The sequence below is a fragment of the Hylobates moloch genome, unplaced genomic scaffold (assembly GCF_009828535.3).
Source record: "Hylobates moloch isolate HMO894 unplaced genomic scaffold, HMol_V3 SCAFFOLD_18, whole genome shotgun sequence".
NCBI lineage: Eukaryota > Metazoa > Chordata > Mammalia > Primates > Hylobatidae > Hylobates > Hylobates moloch.
In genome coordinates this window covers 8,057,210-8,078,297 of record NW_026652293.1, presented here as the reverse complement: position 1 = coordinate 8,078,297, position 21,088 = coordinate 8,057,210, and the positions used below count along the sequence as shown (strand labels likewise).

Sequence of the window (21,088 nt, the reverse complement as noted above, 5' to 3'; positions counted from 1 at the left end):
TGCAAAAGATTAATAATTGACTGAAAATATAACTGACTGAAAAAGCCAACATAGTGGCCAATATAGGATATAATCTGCAGCTTTATTTCATTGTAAAAGGGCAAATTCTATCCTTCAACATTTCTGCAAAATGATGGAATCAACTCAAATGCCCATCAATGATAGACTGGATAAAGAAAATGTGGTACATACACACCATGGAATACTATGCAGCCATAAAAAGGGAAGGAGATCATGTTCTTTGCTGGGACATGGATGGAGCTGGAGGCCATTATCCTCAGCAAACTAATGCAGGCACAAAAGACCAAACACTGCATGTTCTCGCTTATAAGTGGGAGCTGAACAATGAGAGCATATGGACACAGGGAGGGGAACAACACACACTGGGGCCTGTGGCGAGGGAGTGGGCAGGGTAGGGGGATGAAGAGGGAGAGCATTAAAAAATGCTAATGCATGCTGGGCTTAATACCTAGGTGATGGGTTGATCAAACCTGCACATCCTACACATGTATCCCAGAACGTAAAAAAAAAAAAAAAAATTCTACAGAATGTATAAAGGGGACCTAAATTCACAAAGAATGAACTTGGACAAGACTATGTACCCACTATTACATATAAAGTTAACAAAGGCATGTAATTTTAAGCAGTAGCCAAGCTGAATTAAAACGTGAACACGACTCCTATACTTTAAAGTTACATCATTGCTTTGCTCTAAAATTCTCAATTACATTCAAATCTATGTTCTCTGTTTTTGAAAGCTAAAGTTAGAAAAATATCTTAACATAGTATGAGAGAGAAAGAATGTCTTCCAATAATCTTTATTCTAAGACATAAAACATGAAAACCCTAAAGTAATGTCAAACTGTTACCCTTTACGATGAATGGCTTGTGACCATTTCAATTTAGAGGGGATTGAGGAAAATCTTTTTTTTTGTTTGAGACAGAGTTTTGCTCTTGTTGCCTAGGCTGGAGTGCAATGGCGCAATCTCGCCTCACTGCAACCTCCACCTCCCAGGTTCAAGCAATTCTCCTGCCTCAGCCTCCCGAGTAGCTGGGATTACAGGTGCGCGCCACCACGCCAGGCTAATTTTGTATTTTTAGTAGAGACGGAGTTTCACCGTGTTGGTCAGGCTGGTCTCGAACTCCCGACCTCAGGTGATTCACCCTCCTTGGCCTCCCAAAGTGCTGGGATTACAGGCGTGAGCCACTGCACCCAGCTGGAAAATCTTTAAAATACATATTTAGATTAATTAGTGAAAGATGTTTGGAGAAGCCTATAAAAAATTTACTTTCACATATTCTTAGAGTCTATTAATAAAAAAATTTTTTTTTTTTTAAATTTGGACTCTCACTCTGTTGCCCAGATTGGAGTGCAGTGGTGCAATCTTGGCTCACTGCAGCCTGTGCCTCCTGGGTTCAAGGTATTCTCCTGTCTCAGCCTCCCAAGTAGCTGGGACTACAGGCACATGCAGCCACGCCCGGCTAATTTCTTGTTGTTGTTGTTGTTTGCCTGTTTGTTTTTTGAGATGGAGTTTTGCCCTTCTTGCTTAGGCTGGAGTACAACGGCGGGATCTCAGCTCACTGCAACATCTGCCTCCCAGGTTCAAGTGATTCTCCTGCCTCAGCCTCCCGAGTAGCTGGCATTACAGGCACCCGCCACCACGCCCGGCTAATTTTTTTTATTTTTAGTAGAGAAGGAGTTTTGCCATGTTGGCCAGGCTGGTCTCAAACTCCTGACCTCAGGTGATCCACCTGCCTTGGCCTCCCAAAGTGCTGGGATTATAGGCATGAGCCACCGGGCTCAGCCAAATTTTTGTATTTTTGATAGAGACAGGGTTTTGCCATGTTGGCCAGGCTGGTCTTGAACCCTTGACCTCAGGTGATCCACCCGCCTTGGCCTCCCAAAGTGCTGGGATGGCGGGCGGGAGCCACCATGCTCAGCCTAAAAAAAATTTTTGTAACACACAGTTGTGTTTGTGAATAAATTTGTTTAAAGGGTAGGCTGCCAGCCTATTGCCTCTAGACTAAACCGTATTTGCCTTAGTCTCTACCTACAGCCCTTGAAGTTTTAGGCCCCCTTATTCTGTCAAGGTTAAGTGATCACTCTTCTGAAAACACTTCTAGTCCCATGAGCCTTGCCATGGTCAGTGTTCAAGTCATCTCTTTCACTTTTAAAAATCTCATCTAGAGACAAATAGAATAAGGCTGACATGGCAGACCCAAAACTAAACCCACTTGATAGAAGCTTAGCTTAATACTAGTACAGAGTTATTTATCTAGAAGTGCTCAATAAACTAGCAAGCGTAAGAGATTCAAACTAGGATTTACAAGGCAAATGACTAACAGCATATACTCTATTATCACAGGATCACCAGACAGTGCAAAAGATTAATACAGTTTCTTTTCAACTTAGGTAGCCAGACAGTATACTTGAATAGGAGGGAAAGCAAAACAGCTAAGCAGAGTGAATTTAGCAGAACTTTGTCTCTCCCCCTTTGTACTAGCTAAACAGCAGTCTCATTTAAAGGGAGATCCAGGGATACAACAGCAAGGGAATGTAAGTCAAAACTAAAGTGGCTGGAAGTAATATGGATTCAAAATCTCAATTCTTAGAAGATTAAATTTAAAAACAAATACCAACAACAAGTAGAATCACCAGGACTGAACATTTTATTTGGCCATGGAGACTCCCCATTAATTCATATTAATTTGTTTAAGTTAAAATTTTTACAAAAAAAACTTTCTCTATGGCTCCTGTTTCAAAAGGCTATGTCTCCACTAAAAAGAGTGGGAATGAAACTTTCATTTGCTTTTCCACCCAGAGTCCACCACTCCCCCTTTTATCCCCTATTTTACCAAGTTTTATATTTATATATTATTCTATTTAGTTTGATGTCTTTTGTTTATGTAAATGATTTCCAATATTGACCATGCATAAGAATAATGTATAGATTAGAAAACCAAGCCCCAACATCCCACTTAGATCTATTTAATCAGAAATTTTGGGACAGGACCCAGAATATGCATTTTAAAAAAGATTCATAGATGACTGTAATAAGCCACCAGGACTGAGAATCATCAGGAGCTCTTTGAAGATGGAAACGTCTTTGTAATCCCAGATTTGCAACAGTGCCTGGCATAGAAATCACTTATTAAAACGTCTAATAAAATAATATATAAATATAATTATACCTCTTACATTTAAAATAGTTTACTACCTGCTGAGTGAGAATCATCCTTCTTGGTCTTCACATCTTTGTCTTCTGAGTCCTCACTATAAAGGGAGGCAAAAAAGCAAATGCATAAAAGTCTTAGCTCAAAATCTAAGTGAACATAGATCTCTGATTTCTGACTTGAGAAGAAGTGAAAAATACCTCTTCTATATAAAATGTTCAAACAAATACTAAGGAGTACTTTATTTCCTTATTTGCAGGGATGCTGGTGAATAAGCACAATTTTATTTACGTTACAAAACACTGCTTCCAAAGACTCAAAGGAAAAAAAGAAGGTGTCTCAACACAGGCTGGAATTTTTTCACCTATGGATAAAGCTTGGTTCACAAGAATATTTAGTAAGAAAAATATTCTCGAACAGAGACAGAGTATAAAAATACTAAAAATACACAGTGTTGATGGCAAATAAAGATCACTAAATATACACGAGAAAAACTGCTAAAATATCTAGAATTATTAAAAGGAATTGTAGTCCGGGCGTGGGGGCTCACGCCCGTAATCTCAGCAGTTTGGGTGGCTGAGGTAGGCAGAATCGCTGGAGGCCAGGAGTTCAAGACCAGCCTGGCTAACATGGTGAAACCCTGTCTCTACTAAAAATACAAATATTAGCCGGGCGTGGTGGTGCGTGGTTGTAATCTCAGCGACTCGGGAGGCTGAGGCAGGAGAATCACTTGAACCCAGGAGGCGGAGGTTGCAGTGAGCTAAGATTGCACACTGCACTCCAGCTTGGGTGAGAGAGCAAGACTCCATCCCCCCCCCCCAAAAAAAAAAAGGAATTGTAGTTCAGTTATCTAACTTATAATATGCCTAAAAATTTACCTAGAACAAAATGGAAAATAAATTGATTGAATTATCCCCTATTAATATTTCCTTCCAATATTTCTTTGCATCAGAAACATCAACATATAGTCCTGCCTGGTGGTACCATGGAGAAAATAAAATGAGCTCAAAATCATTCTGCAAAGTAAAATAAGAAGTTAAGGAGCTTCAAAGTTCAATGGAAAGTTTTTAAAAACAATTTTTAGTCACAACCAAACACATTATGTCTTCATAAGTCTTAACTCCTGAATCTGGATTCTAGTATCCTCTCTTTGTTAATTTACATATTTTTAAAAATAGAGATGGGGTTTCACCATGTTGCCCAGGCTGGTGTCGAACTCCTGAGCTCAAGTGATCCACCTGTCCTGGCATCCCAAAGTGCTGGGATTACAAGTGTGAGCCACCATACCCAGCCCCTAGTAATCTATCTGTTTGTCATTAGTTAGTTGTATGATCTTAGGCAAATCACTTGGTATTCTTCAATGCTACGATTTTATGATTCCATGAAAAATTTTGAAGAACAAAAACCAAAAACTCGCACATAAAAACTGCCTTCAAAGCTTTCCTTTCTCAAATAGCAGGTCTTATAAATCACTTTTGGTATTCCCCATAATCTAGACCACACTCAGATGAGAAATTACTGAACCCATGATTCCTAAGCACAGAGAATGACCAAACATATTCCTTTACTAAGCAACCTGAGTCCAAGACACTTTATAATTCTGAAACCTGTGACTGTTCTGTATAAATGTTTTTTATGCAAAATAGGCACCAAATTCATAATTCTAACACAATGATGAATTATATTATTTTTTCCAGCTCTTTTATTGAGTTTATAGACTACATTAATCTTTAAGCACAGTTAAAGTGAAAGTGAAGGCTGAACTTTGAAAACAGAAAAATCAACAGAGCACTGGCCTGAGAATAAATACACAGGGCATACAGATAGCAATAAAGCCTGTATTTATTTCAATCCTTCCAGCACTTAGAATAATAAACTCAAATGACTGTAACAAGAAAAACTGTAAGCTAGATGTTAATTATGTCAATGAGACATTATAACATGCCACAAGGCAGGTCTTTCCTAGGAGAAATAAGATAATGAATATAATGAAAAATAGTTCTGAGTTGGGCTGCCATATAAACCTGTTTGGCCGGGTGAGGTGGCTCATGCCTGTAATCCCAGCACTTTGGGAGGCCGAGGTGGGCTGATTACGAGGTCAGGAGTTCAAGACCAGCCCAGCCAACACTGTGAAACCCCATCTCTACTAAAAATACAAAAATTAGCCGGGTGTGGTGGCGGGCGCCTGTAGTCCCAGCTACTCGGGACGCTGAGGCGAGAGAATCACTTGAGCCTAGAAGGGGGAGGTTGCAGTGAGCCAAGACCATACCATTGCACTCCAGCCTGGGTGACAAGAGCGAGACTGTCTCAAAAAACAAACAAAAAACTGTTTTAGGCCAGGCATGGTGGCTCACATCTGTAATCCCTGCACTTTGGGACGCTGAGATGGGAGGATCGCTTGAGCGCAGGAGTTTGAGCATCTCTATTAAAAACAAAGAACAACAACTATGTTAGACATATACCAAGAAGCTCTAGAAGACTTGTTTCCCAATAGTGTAATTCTGTATTATTTTTCCTTAAAAGCACATTTCTGAAATGCTCCAGCAAAAAAAGTATTAGAGGTTGACAACATAAATAAAACTACTAGGTAAATGTGTGAATTTAATAATGATTTTGGTGCTCCAAGATTCTTAGAAGAAGTAGTGAGAAATATTTCATTTATTTGAACTGCTCATTTGTAGTAGTATTATTTGGAAGCGGTATAGAGCTCTAATGGTTAAAAAATGAACTTTGGAGTCCAACAGACATGGTTTCATAACCTGTTTGACCATTTGCTGGATAACTTTGGTTAAATCACAGAACCCCTCTAAGTTAATATTTACCCAAATAGAGATGTTGTAAGAATTAAATGATAGTGTACGTAAAACACATAACAAGGCAGAAATTACAATATCCTGGTCTTGTGTGTTTTTTTTTTTTTTTTCCCGAGACAGTCTTGGTTCTGTCACCTAGGCTGGAGTGCAGTGGTGCAATCATAGCTCACTGCAGCCTTGAACTCCTGGGCTCAAAGGATCCTCTTGCCTCGGACTCCTCAGTAGCTGGGACTACAGGCAAGTGCCACTGTTCCCGGCCAATTTTTAAATTTTTGTGTAGAGACATGGTCTCCTTATATTGCCCAGGCTGGTCTCAAACTCCCGGGCTCAAGCGATCCTCCTACCTAGGCCTCCCAAAGTCCTGGGATTATAAGCATGAGCCACCCTGTCCTCCTAACATCGTGCTATTATGAGGCAAAATTATAGTTAAAATCACAGCTCATTTGTAAAACTAAGGGGAAAGAAACTCTCCAAAATGGTTAAATTATTTAAACAAAGGAGAATTGATTATGAGACAGCAAAATGCAGCAGGCTATACAACTTAAGATTCTATAAGCTTTAGTTATAATTGTGCCAGTGATTTGTGACTGAATGGGATATATCACTTATTTTTTGTTATCACTACAATGAAAGTGTCAGTATTAACCTTAGATAACAAATTATATACTCAAGCACAGCCTGAGATAATATGAAATATGCAAAATATTAAGTGGACAGTAAGTACTTTTCAAAAGGGTATGAGATTCCAACGATTTAGAGATCAGAGACTGCTCTCAGAGTGGTGACAATGTAAGTGGGAACAGAAAAACAATGGCTCTTACCTATCTTCCTGTGAATTCTTTCCAGATCGCCTCTTATTTTTAGCTTCTCGGGGAGATGATCGAATTTTCTTGGTGGGAGGGCCCGAATCTCTTCCATAATCTTCATCTAAACAGTGTTTTTAAAACTTAATTAACTATGATTTTTACATGTTAAAATCACCACTATATTTACTGACATAATTATCTCTCATGCTGTTTAAATGGTGAGAGGAGCAGGATTTCCCAAATAGTTTCTTTCATCTTTAAAAAACGAAATTATTTCCAACGCAGTCCTATCAACCTTAACTTCGTTTTTGCATATTACCCTCTAGTCCTTATGATATATATTCCATCTATCTATATAGCTAAACCTCTCTCATCATTTTATACCCTCCCCTTTTGATTTCAACATCTTCACACTTATTTGAAAATTATCATAATATGGTTATCTTACAAACATTTTAGGAAGTAAACACAATTACTAAGCAAATTACTTTTAAACTAAAGTATTAAATACAACATAATCTTGCACTTGAAGAAAATATCTCCAATTTCAAAAGCCCTATAAAACTAACGAAAATAACTCTACCTTAAAAGGAAATTATTTCCAAAACTGTTTACTGCACCATTTACACACGCACACATATGCGCGCACACACACACACGATGGTGAGTTGCTGGATGTAGTCTGGAGCGTCAGCAATTATTAAGTGGTCAGAAACATTATAAATTCCATTATGGGATATTATGTAACCATTGATAGGAATTTTTCAAATACCTTTTATTAACAAGATACTCAAAATAGAAATAATAATAGTATATCACATATTAACAGGATTATTCTAAGTAAATATTAAATACAAACATTTGAAACAATTCCTGACATGTAGCAAGCATTAATAAACATTACTGCTACCTATTACTTTTTTTACTCTTCTTTATATCTTTCAGTATTTTCTAAGTCTTCCCAAAGGGCACATATTATCTTTATAAAGAAAAGTTACAATAAAAAGAAAGAAAAAAGAATAGTAAACATACCTGGAAAGTAATGAGATTAAGGAGACAACTCCGAAAAAACCTCTTATGGCTAAGACTTAGCTAGAATACTCATTCCTTGATGAATTAGTTCACAAATATAAGTTGTTTCACAAAACAGACTCTCATCTTAGTTGCTTTATTATGTAAAAACATAATACAAGGCACAAGTTTTATTGTAGTAACAGCTGGAGATTTTTTTTCCCCTGCAAAGTGCTGGGATTATAGGCATGAGCCACTGCGCCTGGCTGTAGTGGATTTTTTTTTTTGGGACAGGGTCTCTCTCTATTGCCCAGGCTGGAGTGCAATGGAGCCATCTCAGCTCACTGGCAACCTCCACCTCCCGAGTTCAAACTATTCTCTTGCCTCAGCCTCCACAGCAGCTGGGATTACAGGTGCATGCCACCACTCCCAGCTAATTTTTGTATTTTTAGCAGAGATGGGGTTTCACCATGTTGGCCAGGATGGTCTGGAACTCCTGACCTCAAGTGGTCCGCCCACCTTGGCCTCCCAAAGTGCTGGGATTACACGCGTGAGCCATGGCACCCGGCTGACAGCAGGAGATATTTTAAGTAATGAACACCATATCAGAATTACTGGACATTTAAACTTTGGACTCCAAAACCAGGTAAGAAAAAACTGCTTAATGTTTATTATCAATGATTTACCAAGGAAAAGTTAAAATCCATGTAAGTTCAACTTTTGCTTTGGTTGACACAGATCATGACATGGTTTCGGTAAATGATCTAAAAATAAAAGTAAAACTTATTCCAAAAGCGTAATAAAACTATATAAGTTGGTAACCTCCACTGGTCAGTCCAACTTAAAATTTGTTGAAACCACAAAACTTACCCGCATCATCAGATTCCTGAAACTGTGAGTAATCAACAACCTTCCTATTTCTGTAGAAAGAAGAGACTCTAATTAAAATCATAAAACTGTAGGATTTTTCTAAGACATCAGAACACACATTTCTCTTTCATAAACAGAACTGAACTAGCACTTTGAAAATTATTTAATTGCTGGACGTGGTGGCTCACACCTGTAATCTCAGCACTTTGGGAGGCCAAGGCTGGTGGATCACCTGAGGTTGGGAGTTCGAGATTAGCCTAAACAACATAGAGAAACCTCGTCTCTACTAAAAACACAAAATTAGCCAAGCGTGGTGGCACATGCCTGTAATCCCTGCTACTTGGGAAGCTGAGGTAGGAGAATCACTTGAACCCAGGGGTCGGAGGTTGTGGTGAGCCGAGATAGCTTCATTGCACTCCAGCCTGGGCAAAAAAAAAAAAAAAAAAAAAAAAAAGAAAGAAAAAGAAAATTTTTAATTTTTTTTTGTCTCGCTCTGTCGCCCAGGCTGGAGTGCAGTGGCGCAATCTCGGCTCACTGCAAGCTCCGCCTCCCGGGTTCACGCCATTCTCCTGCCTCAGCCTCTCCGAGTAGCTGGGACTACAGGCGCCCGCCACCACGCCCGGCTAATGTTTTTGTATTTTTAGTAGAGACGGGGTTTCACCGTGGTCTCGATCTCCTGACCTCGTGATCCGCCCGCCTCGGCCTCCCAAAGTGCTGGGATTACAAGCGTGAGCCACCGCGCCCGGCCTAATTATTTAATTTTTTGAGACAGGGTGTCACTCTGTCGCCTACGCTGGAGAGCAGTGACACAATCATGGCTTACTGCAACCTTGACCTACTGGGCCCAAGTAATCCGCCTGCCTCAGTCTCCTGAGTAACTGGGACTACAGACGCATGCTGGCTAATTTTTTTTTCATTTTTTGTAGAGACAGGGTCTCCCTGTGTCACCCGGGCTGGTCTCAAACTCCTGAGCTCAGGTAGTCATCCTGCATCAGCCTCCCAAAGTGCTGGGATTACAGGCACGAGCCACTGTACCCAGCCAAAAATTATTTTTTAAGGGCTCCCACTTAAGCCTAGGTACTTAACATTCTGTTATAAGAAAGCATAGTGTAAACCACAAGTATGTCAAGCTACAATTCTCATACTGCTCATCTCAGTGATAATTCAAATACCATTCTTCTCTTTTTTTTTTTTTTGAGATGAAGTCTTGCCCTGTCGCCCAGGCTGGAGTGCAATGGCGAGATGTCGGCTCACTGCAACCTCCGCCTCCCAAGTTCAAGCGATTCTCCTGCTTCAGCCTCCCGAGTAGCTGAGATTACAGGCGTGTGCCACCACGCCTGGCTAATTTTTTGTATCTTTAGTAGAGACAGGGTTTCACATCATGTTGGCCAGGCTGGTCTCGAACCCCTGATCTCGTGATCCGCCCGTCTTGGCCTCCCAAAATGTTGGGATTACAGGCGTGAGCCACTGCGCCCGGTCTCAAATACCATTCTTTTCTACAAAACAATCTCCCATCTCTCAAAACAAATATACATAAAACAGCAAAATGAGCCAAATCACCATGTACCTATATATTCATTATATACAAAGATACTATACTTATAAGCTAACATTGTAAATGATATTTTACTCTTACTGCTATACACATATATATGTATACTTGATAAACAAGGTTATTACTAAGCTTTTCAAGGCAAAAGCAATTTTTAGGTATAGTACAGTTACATTATAATGCGCAAAAATTATGGTAATGTTAAGCTTTATACAGAAGGGGAAGGAAACAAATTAATTGGTCCAGTCAAAAGATGCTTTATTTAAAAAACTATGAAAGCCTCACAAATTTATGTATATCTATGCATTTGACTATTGTTTCTAAACTCTTTTTTCCTTTTCCAATTTTACAGACCTGGTTTATCAGCAACATTTATAAAACTAGACCTAGGGAAAGAACTAGTTTTGGGGATATATGCATGGTCTTAATAAAGCGAATGGTTAGACTGTCCTGACTATTACAAAATCAAAACAGTGAGAATATCTGCAGAATCTATTTGACTCTAAATGATTTTAGTACTCCTTATCAAGTAAGGTATCTTTAACATCTCAAACAAATCTTCATTTCTATTTTTGTACTTTGCATTCTAAATCTAAAAGTTTAATACTTCTTCTCTAGAGATATACATGTAAGCTTCCATGTTAGTACCCAAACAGCCTGCCTGGCAAAAGAGCCTTAGATTAAAAAATGCACTGTTACTGTAGGCCTAAATCGATCAAGTGAACTTAAATTAAGAGAAATAGGCTAGGCGCGGTGGCTCACGCCTGTAATTCCACCACTTTGGGAGGCCGAGGCGGGCAGATCACGAGGTCAGGAGATTGAGACCATCCTGGCCAACATGGTGAAACCCCGTCTCTACTAAAAATACTAAAAAATTAGCTGGGCGTGGTGGCGGGTGCCTGTAGTCCCAGCTACTCGGAAGGCTGAGGCAGGAGAATGGCGTGAACCTGGGAGGCAGAGCTCGCAGTGAGTGAGCCGATATCATGCCACTGCACTCCAGCCTGGGCGACAGAGAGAGACTCCGTCTCAAAAAAAAAAAAAAAAAAAGATAAATATATATTACCACCTATACTTAAACCTGAGCAGAGGGATATTCTTGGCTGTATAGATTAAGACACCATTTAAATTCAAAGACAGGATGGTCAGACTGCAAACACTGGTCCACCTTCTAGCATAGTATGTGGAGATGGTATGGATGGAGGTGAATTCTGGAAAAAAAGGCTTGGGCTTATATGTAGAGGAATATATAGTTACATACTCAGCATTAGAAAGAGAAAAAACAAGGCTCTTAAAGACTTCCACCTTCTGTTTTTCTTTAGTTTATTGAAACTATGTATTTTATTGTAAGAAGCTGAGTTTATATTATCAAAGATACCGTACTATTAGGAAAGCTAACTTTAAATATGACTATTAATTCCATGTACATGAGGGACCTAGAGTAGATGAATTCAGAGACAGAAAGTAGAGTGGTGGTTGCCAGAGGCTGGAAGAGTGGGGATGAGGAACTGTTGTTTAGTGCATTTAGTTTCAGTTTTGCAAGATTAAGAGTTCTTTACAACAATGTCAAGTACTTAACAGTACTGAACTATACACTTAAAAATGGTTAACATGGGCCGGGCGTGGTGGCTCATGCCTGTAATCCCAGCACTTTGGGAGGCCAAGGTGGGCGGATCATGAGGTCAAAAGATCGAGACCATCCTGGCCAACATGGTGAAAACCCGTTTCTAGTAAAAGTACAAAAATTAGCTGGGCGTGGTGATGCGTGCCTGTAGTGTCAGCTACTTGGGAGACTGATGCAGGAGAATTGCTTGAACCTAGGAGGCAGAGGTTGCAGTGAGCAGGGAGCGCGCCACTGCACTCCAGCCTGGCAACAGAGCAAGACTCTGTCTCAAAAAAAAAAAAAAAAGGTTAAGATGGTAAATTTTTTACTAAGCATATTTTATTACAATACAAATATATTTTTTCTTAAAAATATGACTATGAAAAAAATCTAATATTTTTGGGCTAATATGGAAATGCCTGCCATGTTCTGGCAAAACAGTGATTTTTAATGACAAATGCCATGAAAAATAGCATGATGATCATAATCCAAACACGACCATTTTCTGTATTATTTAGGATAAAAAAAATGGGTCATAGAACCAGCGGAAGAAAGGTATCTAGAAGAGGAACTCTTACATCTTATCCTCTAATAATTAAAATACAGGTTCCGAACTTGTAGGTATAATTCTAGCTTATCCCATGCTTGTGGGGTGGCAACTAACATATTATTACCCAGTTTCTGGGTACGACGTAGCAATAGATATATCCTATGAAACTATATAAGGATGGACAACCAGAATGGTAAACCGTATATCATATGAAGAACAAATGAATAAATTGAGAATATTTAACTTGTAAAATGTGAAAATATGTTAGTTACTTTAGGGTTCTGGTGTGAAAGGACTGGTAGAGGTACAGCTTAGCTTTAGCAATCACATTAAGTGTAGGTTCGACATAAAGAGCTTTAACTGTCTGCTAACAATGGCTACTTCCTTACTCTCTCACTAGAAACACTCAAGAAAGGTATTAGTATGGACTCTTTGTACTAGGAATCCTGGGTTCTGGTTCTAGAATGTCAAGAAAATCATGTAATTTCTCTGGGCCTTAGTTCTTCCTCTGTTGGAACTGATAATCTAAATTGCGTGACAGATCTAAAAGATATTCTATAAAATAAGTTTAAATAATAAATAAAACATTTAATAAATAACATAAATGGCAAGCATTATATTAAAATATAATACAGAAAATGGTCATTGCAAATGATCATATTGCATTATGATCACAATACTGTTTTTCACAGCATTTGTCATTAAAAATTAACTGCCCTCCACAACAGAAGAAAACTTAATCTCCTCCTCCTTCCCTGTATATCTATCTATATCTATCTGGACAGACCTACCTACCTATCTTCCATCCGTCCATCCATCCATCCATCCATCCATCTATCCATCCATCGAGACAGGGTCTTGTTCTGTCACCCAGGCTGGAGTGCAGTGGCACGATCATAGCTCACTGCAGCCTCCAACTCCTGAGCTCAAGTGATCCTCCCACCTTGGCTTCTGGAACTACAGAAAGGCACACAGCCACCATGCCTGGCTAATTAAAAAAAATTTTTTTTTTGTAGAGACGGGGCCCTTCTATGTTTCCCATGCTGGTCTCAAACTCCTGGCCTCAAGCAATCTTCTCGCCTTAATCTCCCAAAATGCTGGGATTACAGGTGTGAGCCACCGGGCCTGGCCTGTAACTTGTTACTTTAAACCTAAGACACTAAAAAGGATACTTTTTATTTAGTACATTTTTTTCTACCCTACTTTTCAACAAACAGAACTACAGAAATGCCATGTAGACTATATTGGCATCAGATAAAAAATTAAATTTTAAAATTAAATTGAAAGACTATCCCTTCCATTGAAAGACGAAATATTTTAACTTTCAATGATCTGAAAACAGCCAGAATTATCTCATATAATGCCATTTATCACAAAAACCATAAAATCAGTGTAAAGCAAAATATGAATATAGAAGCAATTCTGCCTTATTAAGGGCAACCAGTCAGAAACAAATATAGTCATCCATAAATGCTAAAGAGGGAAAAGATAAAATAACTTAAATAAATAAAAGATCTGTGATAACAAGGGCCATTCATGATGACTCATAATGACTCATAATAATTTGGTTCAGGCTGGTCGCGGTGGCTCACGCCTGTAATGCCAGCACTTTGGGAGGCCGAGGTGGGCGGATCACGAGGTCAGGAGATTGAGACCATCCTGGTTAACACGGTGAAACCCCGTCTCTACTAAAAATACAAAAAATTAGCCGGGCACAGTGGCGGGTGCCTGTAGTCCCAGCTACTTGGGGGGCTGAGGCAGGAGAATGGCGTGAACCCGGGAGGCGGAGCTTGCAGTGAGCCGAGATTGCACCACTGCACTCCCGGCTGGGCAAAAGAGCGAGACTCCGTTCCAAAAAAAAAAAAAAAAAAAAAAAAAAAAAGAATTTCATTTAAGTCCCAGGGCATGAGAGGTTCTATTTCTAGGTGAAAACAAAGAAACATTCTAATTTCTTCAAAATACAATCATGTGCTGCATGACATTATGGTGAACTGCATACATGACAATGGTCTCACAAGATTATTATACCATATTTTTACTGTACTTTTTCTATGTTTAGATATATAAATACCTACCATTGTGTTACAACTGCCTACAGTATTCAGTACAGTAACATACTATACACGTTTGTAGTCTAGGAGCAATAGGCTATACCATAGGTGTGCAGGAGACTATACCATCTGGTTTTGTGGAAATACATGCAAATCACCTAAAAATGCAGTTCTCAGAATGTATCCCTGGTGCTATGTGACACGATAGTTAAATGCCAAAGCTAAACTAACTCTTCAATGTAAAATGAGTATCAATAACTAGAACTGGAGGACAGCATAAAATTTCAATATAGCAGAGAGGTTAAAAACACAGATTGTTGAATTTACGTCCTGACTCTTACTAGTTGTATATCCTCAAGCAAGTTACTTCCCCTGACTGAACTTCAGTCTCATCATCTGTAAAACAGGAATAACAATACCTGTTACAGGAATAACAAGAGTGTTGAGAACATTTCAGAACATTTATGCAAGGTATATAAATAACAGCTATTATTACTTCTAAGTATTAACTTGTTCCACTCAGAATACCACTGTAATTCTGAATACATAACTAACTCTTATTTGGATATGATGATGAAGTCACTTTGTTGAAAAACATGTAAGTCTTCAAAGTATTGGTTCTAGTATCATTCAGAAAGATTGTCTTTGTTTTCTTGTTCATTTCACTAAAATGTAATACCAAAATATCTTTTTTTGTTTTTTTGGAGACAGGGTGTGCTCTGTCATCCAGGCTGGAGTGCATGAAGTGCAGTGGTGTGACCATAGCTCACTACAGCCTCAAACTCCTGGACTCAAGCAATTCTCCCAACTCAGCCTCCTGGGGAGTTGAGATTACAGGTGTGTGTCACAACAGCTGGTAAATTAAAAAAAATTTTTTTGTAGAGACCAAGTCTTGCTGTTTCCCAGGCTGGTTTTGAACTCCTGGCCTCAAGTGATCCTCCCTCCTCGGCCTCTCAAAGTGCTAGGATTACAAGAGGGAGCTACCACATCCAGCCCTCCCTATTTTTATTTCTGACTTTATGGCAAAGTTCAGGTTACCATTTAGACCAAAAATTTTTAAATCATTTTTTAAGTTTAAAGCATTCATAAAGCCTATTGAAGTTTGATGGTAGCGGGGGTGGGAGATATGGTGGTGCTGAGAGTATTATATGTAGTAGAGCTACTGGACCCTAGACAATCTAATTCAACCTTTAGCTTGTATCCTGTTAACAAATATCCCTAGAAGGGAATGACTGAGAACCTCTCATGATCTCCAAGGCAGCCTATGCTAAGAAAATTCCAGTAATTGCCAGGTGTGGTGGCTCACCCCTGTAATCCCAGCACTTTGAGAGGCCGAGGCGGTGGATCACCTGAGGTCGGGAGTTCAAGACCAGCCTGGCCAACATGGCAAAACTCCATCTCTACTAAAAAAAAAGTATAAAAAATTAGCCAGGCATGGTTGTAGGCGCCTGTAATCCCAGGTACTTGGGAGGCTGAGGCAAGAGAATAGCTTGAACCCAGGGGATGGAGGTTGCAGTGAGCCGAGATCACGCCACTGCACTCCAGCCTGGGTGACAGAGCAAACTCCTTCTAAAAAAAAAAAAAAAAATTCCAATAATTAAATAGTTCTTTACAATGAGATGAATCTGCCTCTAGTGTCTACTCACTGGTTCTATCTAGTTCCACCTCCTGGGATTAGCATGGTCTAAATCTAACCCCTCCTCTTCAGAGCATTCCTTAAATTTACATGACTATTACCACTTTTTCTCTGAAGCTAAATACTAGGGTTCCTTTTTAACACTTCCTCATATTTCAAGTACTCTCTTCATGCTCTAGCTGCTTTCCTCCATACCACCTCGGATTTAGTAAATACTAAAGCAACCCCCAGGATGAAACATAATATGGTTATAAAAAGATGGGGAATAGGGAGCAAATCAGGATTACCACCCTCCTCTTCCTATTCTACTCTATACTTCAGTGCAATCCAAGATTTCGGTTCCCTTTTGGACTGTTCCATCATTCAGTGGACTACATATTGTAATTCCAATGACTAAAACCTCCTTTTCCATAATCTAAGACCATTTGGTATCCTGATCCTGCCATTTCAGCATATTATTTATCTTCCCCAACTTCTTGACATCTGCAAATTTAATCAGCACACCATCAGTGTCCTCATCCGTATCATTAATTAGAAGATATGCCAAGAACAGAATCCTTTCAGGCAACAGTGGAAGCAGTCTTCCAGGGTAATAATCTATTTGTCAGCCCTCTCCAGGTAAGGCTGCTCAGGCAAAGTCCCTCACACTGAACTATTATCATTCTGCCTATATTTCTCCATCTTACAAAGACCTTACGTGAAGCTGTCAAAATCCTTGTTGAAATAAAACCTCGGTATTTTCACAGAATTCTTTTGCTCTAATAAATTTTTAAAAAAGGAAATTAGTTCATTTAAATCAGTGACAGTTAAACTTTTTAGCAGTAAACACTTTTTGTTCAAACAAAATCTTCCCAGGAATCATAAAATTAAACACAGCTAATCATAAGTATTTTAAAAGTACACATTTGTCTTATAGTATCGTATTTTAAAAATTATCTCAATACAGAATTGTCCAACCTGTGTTGTCAAAATAGGTTTTCTAAAGATTTACTGGTAATTATCAATTGGATATTATCAATATTACCACCCCAATAAACATTCAAAATGAATTTTAATGTGAAAAGCTTTGAAAGTTCCACATTAAAGAAAACTGCTAAACTTTACCTCCAAAATTATATTTATCTATTTTTATCTTTCATTTATTTTTTGAGATGGAGTCTCGCTTTGTTTCCCAGGCTGGAGTGCAGTAGCGTGATCTCGGCTCACTGCAATCTCCACCTCCCAGGTTCAAGCAATTCTCTTGCCTCAGCCTCCCCAGTAGCTGAGATTACAGGCACCCACCACCATGCCCGGCTACTTTTTTTGTATTTTTAGTAGAGACAGGGTTCCATCATGTTGGCCAGGCTGGTCTCAAACTCCTGACCTCAAGTGATTCGCCCGCCTCGGCCTCCCAAAGTGCTAGGATTACAGGCATGAGCCACCATGCCCAGCCTATTTATTTTTAAAAGACAGGTTTTTACTCTGTCACCCAGGCTTGGACTGCAGTGGCTCACTGTAGCCTCCAGAGTACCTAGGACTACAGGTGGACACTACCATGCCCAGCTAATTTTTTTTTCTCTTTTGTACAGACAGGTTGCCCAGGCTGGTCTCCAACTCCTGGGCTCATGCAATCCTCCCACCCTGCTGAGATTCCAGGCGGAAACCACTACGCCTGGCCCAAAATTATACTTAAAATTTAAGCCAGGTGTGCTCGCTCTGGCAGCACATATACTAAAATTTGAGCCAGGTGTGGTGGCCCACACCTGTAATCCCAGCACTGTGGGAGGCTGAGGTGGGCGGACTGCTTCAGCCCATAAATTCGAGATCAGCCTAGGTATCATGGAGAAACTCCATCTCTACAAAAAAAAAAAAAAAAAAATTAAAAAAAAAAATAAATAAATAAATTAGCTGGGTGTGGCGGCACGCGCCTGTGAAGTCCCAGCCACTCCAGGGTTGAGGTGGGAGAATAGCTTGAGCCTGGGAGGCGGAGGGTGCAGTGTGAGCCAAGATCACTACACTGCACTCTGGCCTGGGTGAGAGAGGGAGAACCCGTCTCAAATGAATAACTATAGAAAATTTAAATCAAATGTTTAAGACACCTCCAAAAGCAAACATTATGAAGACTCCTGATCTATATGACATTGTGTGTGTGAATCCACAGTGACTTTTGGTAATAATTGTAACAGCAGTTACTTCAGATATTTGAAATGTACTAGTTACTTTGCCTAAATTCTCATTTAATTCTCACCCTAATGTCACAAGAGGAGCTAATTAACTAAGGAAACTATGCTCAAAAGGCCAAGTAACTTTATTGCAAGCCATTAAGTGGTAAAAGCAATTTTCCAACCCAAGTCCTTCCAACCCTATAATCCACACATGCCACTGTTGATGCAGCTTCTCAAACCTTCCTTTCCTAAGTCTTCACAGATCTAACTCTTCCAAAGAACTGATGCAACTAAAATTGCTGCACACCAAGTACTGCTGCCTTCCCTTTAAAATTTGGAAGGTTTACCTCTTTCCACTCTTCCTGCCTCAAAGATGATTAAGAAATCTCACATGCAAGATTTTCTCAACATATAAAAATATTGAGGGCAGAATGCCTGAACACAACTCACATTTTTTTTCTTTTTTTGAGACAGGGTCTCACTCTGCTGCTCAGGCTGGAGTGCCATGGCACAATGACACCTAACAGCAGTGTGGACCTCCTGGGCTCAAGCGATCGTCCCACCTCAGCCCCTACCCCAGTAGCTGAGACTACAGGCACTGGCTAATTTTTTTTGTAAAGACGGGGTTTCAGCATATTGCCCAGGTTAGTCTCAAACTCCTGAACTCAAGCAATCTTCTGCCTCAGCCTCTTAAGTAGCTAGGACTACAGCTGTGTAACACCATGTCTGGCTGATTTTATTTTTTGTAGAGATGAGGTCTCCCTATTGCTCAGGCTGGTCTCAAATTCCTTGACTCAAGCGATCTGCCCTCCTCGGCCTCCCAAAGTGTTGGGATTACAGGTGTGAGCCACTGTGTGGCCAACTCCAGGTAATTTCTTACAGTAGCTTCACTTATCTTGACCTTCAAATTCCTTTTGCCTAAAATACATTGTTTTGACTGTATTTTACATCATCCTGCTATTTACTTTAGGTTTTTTTTTGTTTGTTTGTTTTTTTGAGAGAGAGAGTGTCTCCCTCTGTTGTCCAGGCTGGAGTACGGTGGCATGATGATGGCTCATTGCAACCTCTGCCTCCCAGGTTCCAGCGATTCTCTTGCCTCAGCCTCCCCAGTAGCTGGGATTACAGTTGTACACCACCATAGCTGGCTAATTTTTTTTTTATGTTTAGTAGAGACGGGGTTTCACCATGTTGGCCAGGCTGCCCTCAAACTCCAGGACTCAAGCAATCCACCCACCTGGGCCTCCCAAAGTGCTGGGATTATAGGCGTAAACCACCACACCTGGCCCATCCTATTTACAATTTAAAATATTGAATTCCCTCCGGTTGTGGTAGCTCACGTCTGTAATCCCAGCACTCTGGGAGCGGAGATGGCAGGATTGCTTGAGTCCCAGGAGTTCAAGACCAGCCTGAACCACACGGCAATCCCGTCTCTTCTAAAAAATAAAAATAAAAAAATTAGCCAGGCGTAGTGGAGCATGCCTGTAGTCCCAGTTACTTGGGAGACTGAGGTGGGAGGATCGCTTGAGCCCAGGAGGCTGATGTTGCAATGAGATCAGGCCGCTGCACTCCAGCCTGAGCGACAGATTGAGACCCTGTCTCAAAAAAATAAATAAAATAAATATAAAATTCACAACAAAGCCACAAGATACGAGAAAGCAAAAATAAAACCAAAATCCCCAATAGCATTATAGAAAAGAGCTCCTAATTTTTTCAAATCGGATGTTTCTGATTTCTGCAGAAAACGGTGGTGGATAAAGGTGTTCTGAATGACTGAGCCAGACACATTTACTAGATCACAAACTTCTACTATGTATATATATATATATCCAATATATTACCAACTTGTTAACGCTGTAGCCCCATGAATAAGTATTAACTCTTATAAGGCACTCCTTATTCCCAAGACTCAAGTTACTTCACAACAATAACTCAAGTTATTTCACAACTTACCATGTTCAGTTTCACCATATAGGAAAATGTTTTCTTTTAAAGTCACACACGGCCGGGCGCGGTGGCTCACGCCTGTAATCCTGCCTCGGGAGGCTGAGGCGGGCGGATCACTTGAGGTCAGGAGATCCAGACCATCCTGACTAACACGGTGAAACCCCGTCTCTACTAAAAATACAAAAAATTAGCCGGGTGTGGTGGCGGGGGCCTGTAGTCCCAGCTACTCGGGAGGCTGAGGCAGGAGAATGGCATGAACCTGGGAGGCGGAGCTTGCAGTGAGCCAAGATCGTGCCACTGCACTACTCCAGCCTGGGCGACAGAGCGAGACTCTGTCTCAAAAAAAAAAAAGAAAGAAAGAAAAAGTCACACACAAATTTCAATGAGCATAAAATAAAGTATTTGATAAAGTCAGCTAGTTAGATTTTTCCCAGTGGAAGTTTAGTGTAAAACCTATGCAACTGGGGACAGAGAAACCTCTAATGTGTGAGACTGAAGGGGTCTCAGATGTGCAATTACTGAGTAGAGTCCCATGGTCTTGGAAACCTCAGTGGTATCTTCCAAACTGTGTAACTCAATCGCTAGGGACAAACCTGTAGCCTGACAAATTTAGGTTTATTGACTGAATACAATGAAGGACAGGCACATCAGAGAAGTGTGGAGCATCTTACGTAACAGAAAAAGTTACAGAATTTTGGAGAAGGGTAGAACTAAGATAAATGAAGCAGTATCTTGATAGACTATAAGCAAAGAACTGTGTTAAAGGGATCAATATCAGGTCTGGACTGCAGAGTGGAACTAGGGTCCTATTTCCTGGGAAAGAAGTTAGGGTAGATGCATATTTTTGTGTTTAACAACCCCTTATCCAAAGCTCTGAAGGTGTAAATCAAAGCTAGTTCTCTGTGTCAAAATGGCTTAGATCTTCCTGACAAAAGCG

General features: G+C 40.0%; 2 protein-coding genes and 1 non-coding gene across 4 annotated transcripts in view; 1 reads left to right on the top strand and 2 right to left on the bottom strand.

Annotated features, from left to right (window-relative positions):
- The window catches only part of RHEX (regulator of hemoglobinization and erythroid cell expansion), a 919,952-nt gene that overhangs the window by 581,961 nt on the left and 316,903 nt on the right, over window positions 1–21,088 (top strand). The gene's annotated exons all lie outside the window — the stretch shown is intronic.
- The window catches only part of NUCKS1 (nuclear casein kinase and cyclin dependent kinase substrate 1), a 36,845-nt gene that overhangs the window by 7,512 nt on the left and 8,245 nt on the right, over window positions 1–21,088 (bottom strand). For both annotated transcript variants that reach the window (XM_032136709.2, XM_032136710.2), the window contains exons 2-4: window positions 8,675–8,724; window positions 6,809–6,914; window positions 3,219–3,274 (exon numbers count right to left, since the gene is read on the bottom strand). In XM_032136709.2, coding sequence (XP_031992600.1) covers window positions 3,219–3,274; window positions 6,809–6,914; window positions 8,675–8,724 — 212 coding nt within the window. The remainder of the gene's footprint in view (window positions 1–3,218; window positions 3,275–6,808; window positions 6,915–8,674; window positions 8,725–21,088) is intronic.
- Window positions 10,584–10,715, bottom strand: LOC116458150 (small nucleolar RNA SNORA72). The gene has a single exon (XR_004245218.1). It is a non-coding gene; the product is annotated as a small nucleolar RNA SNORA72 (small nucleolar RNA).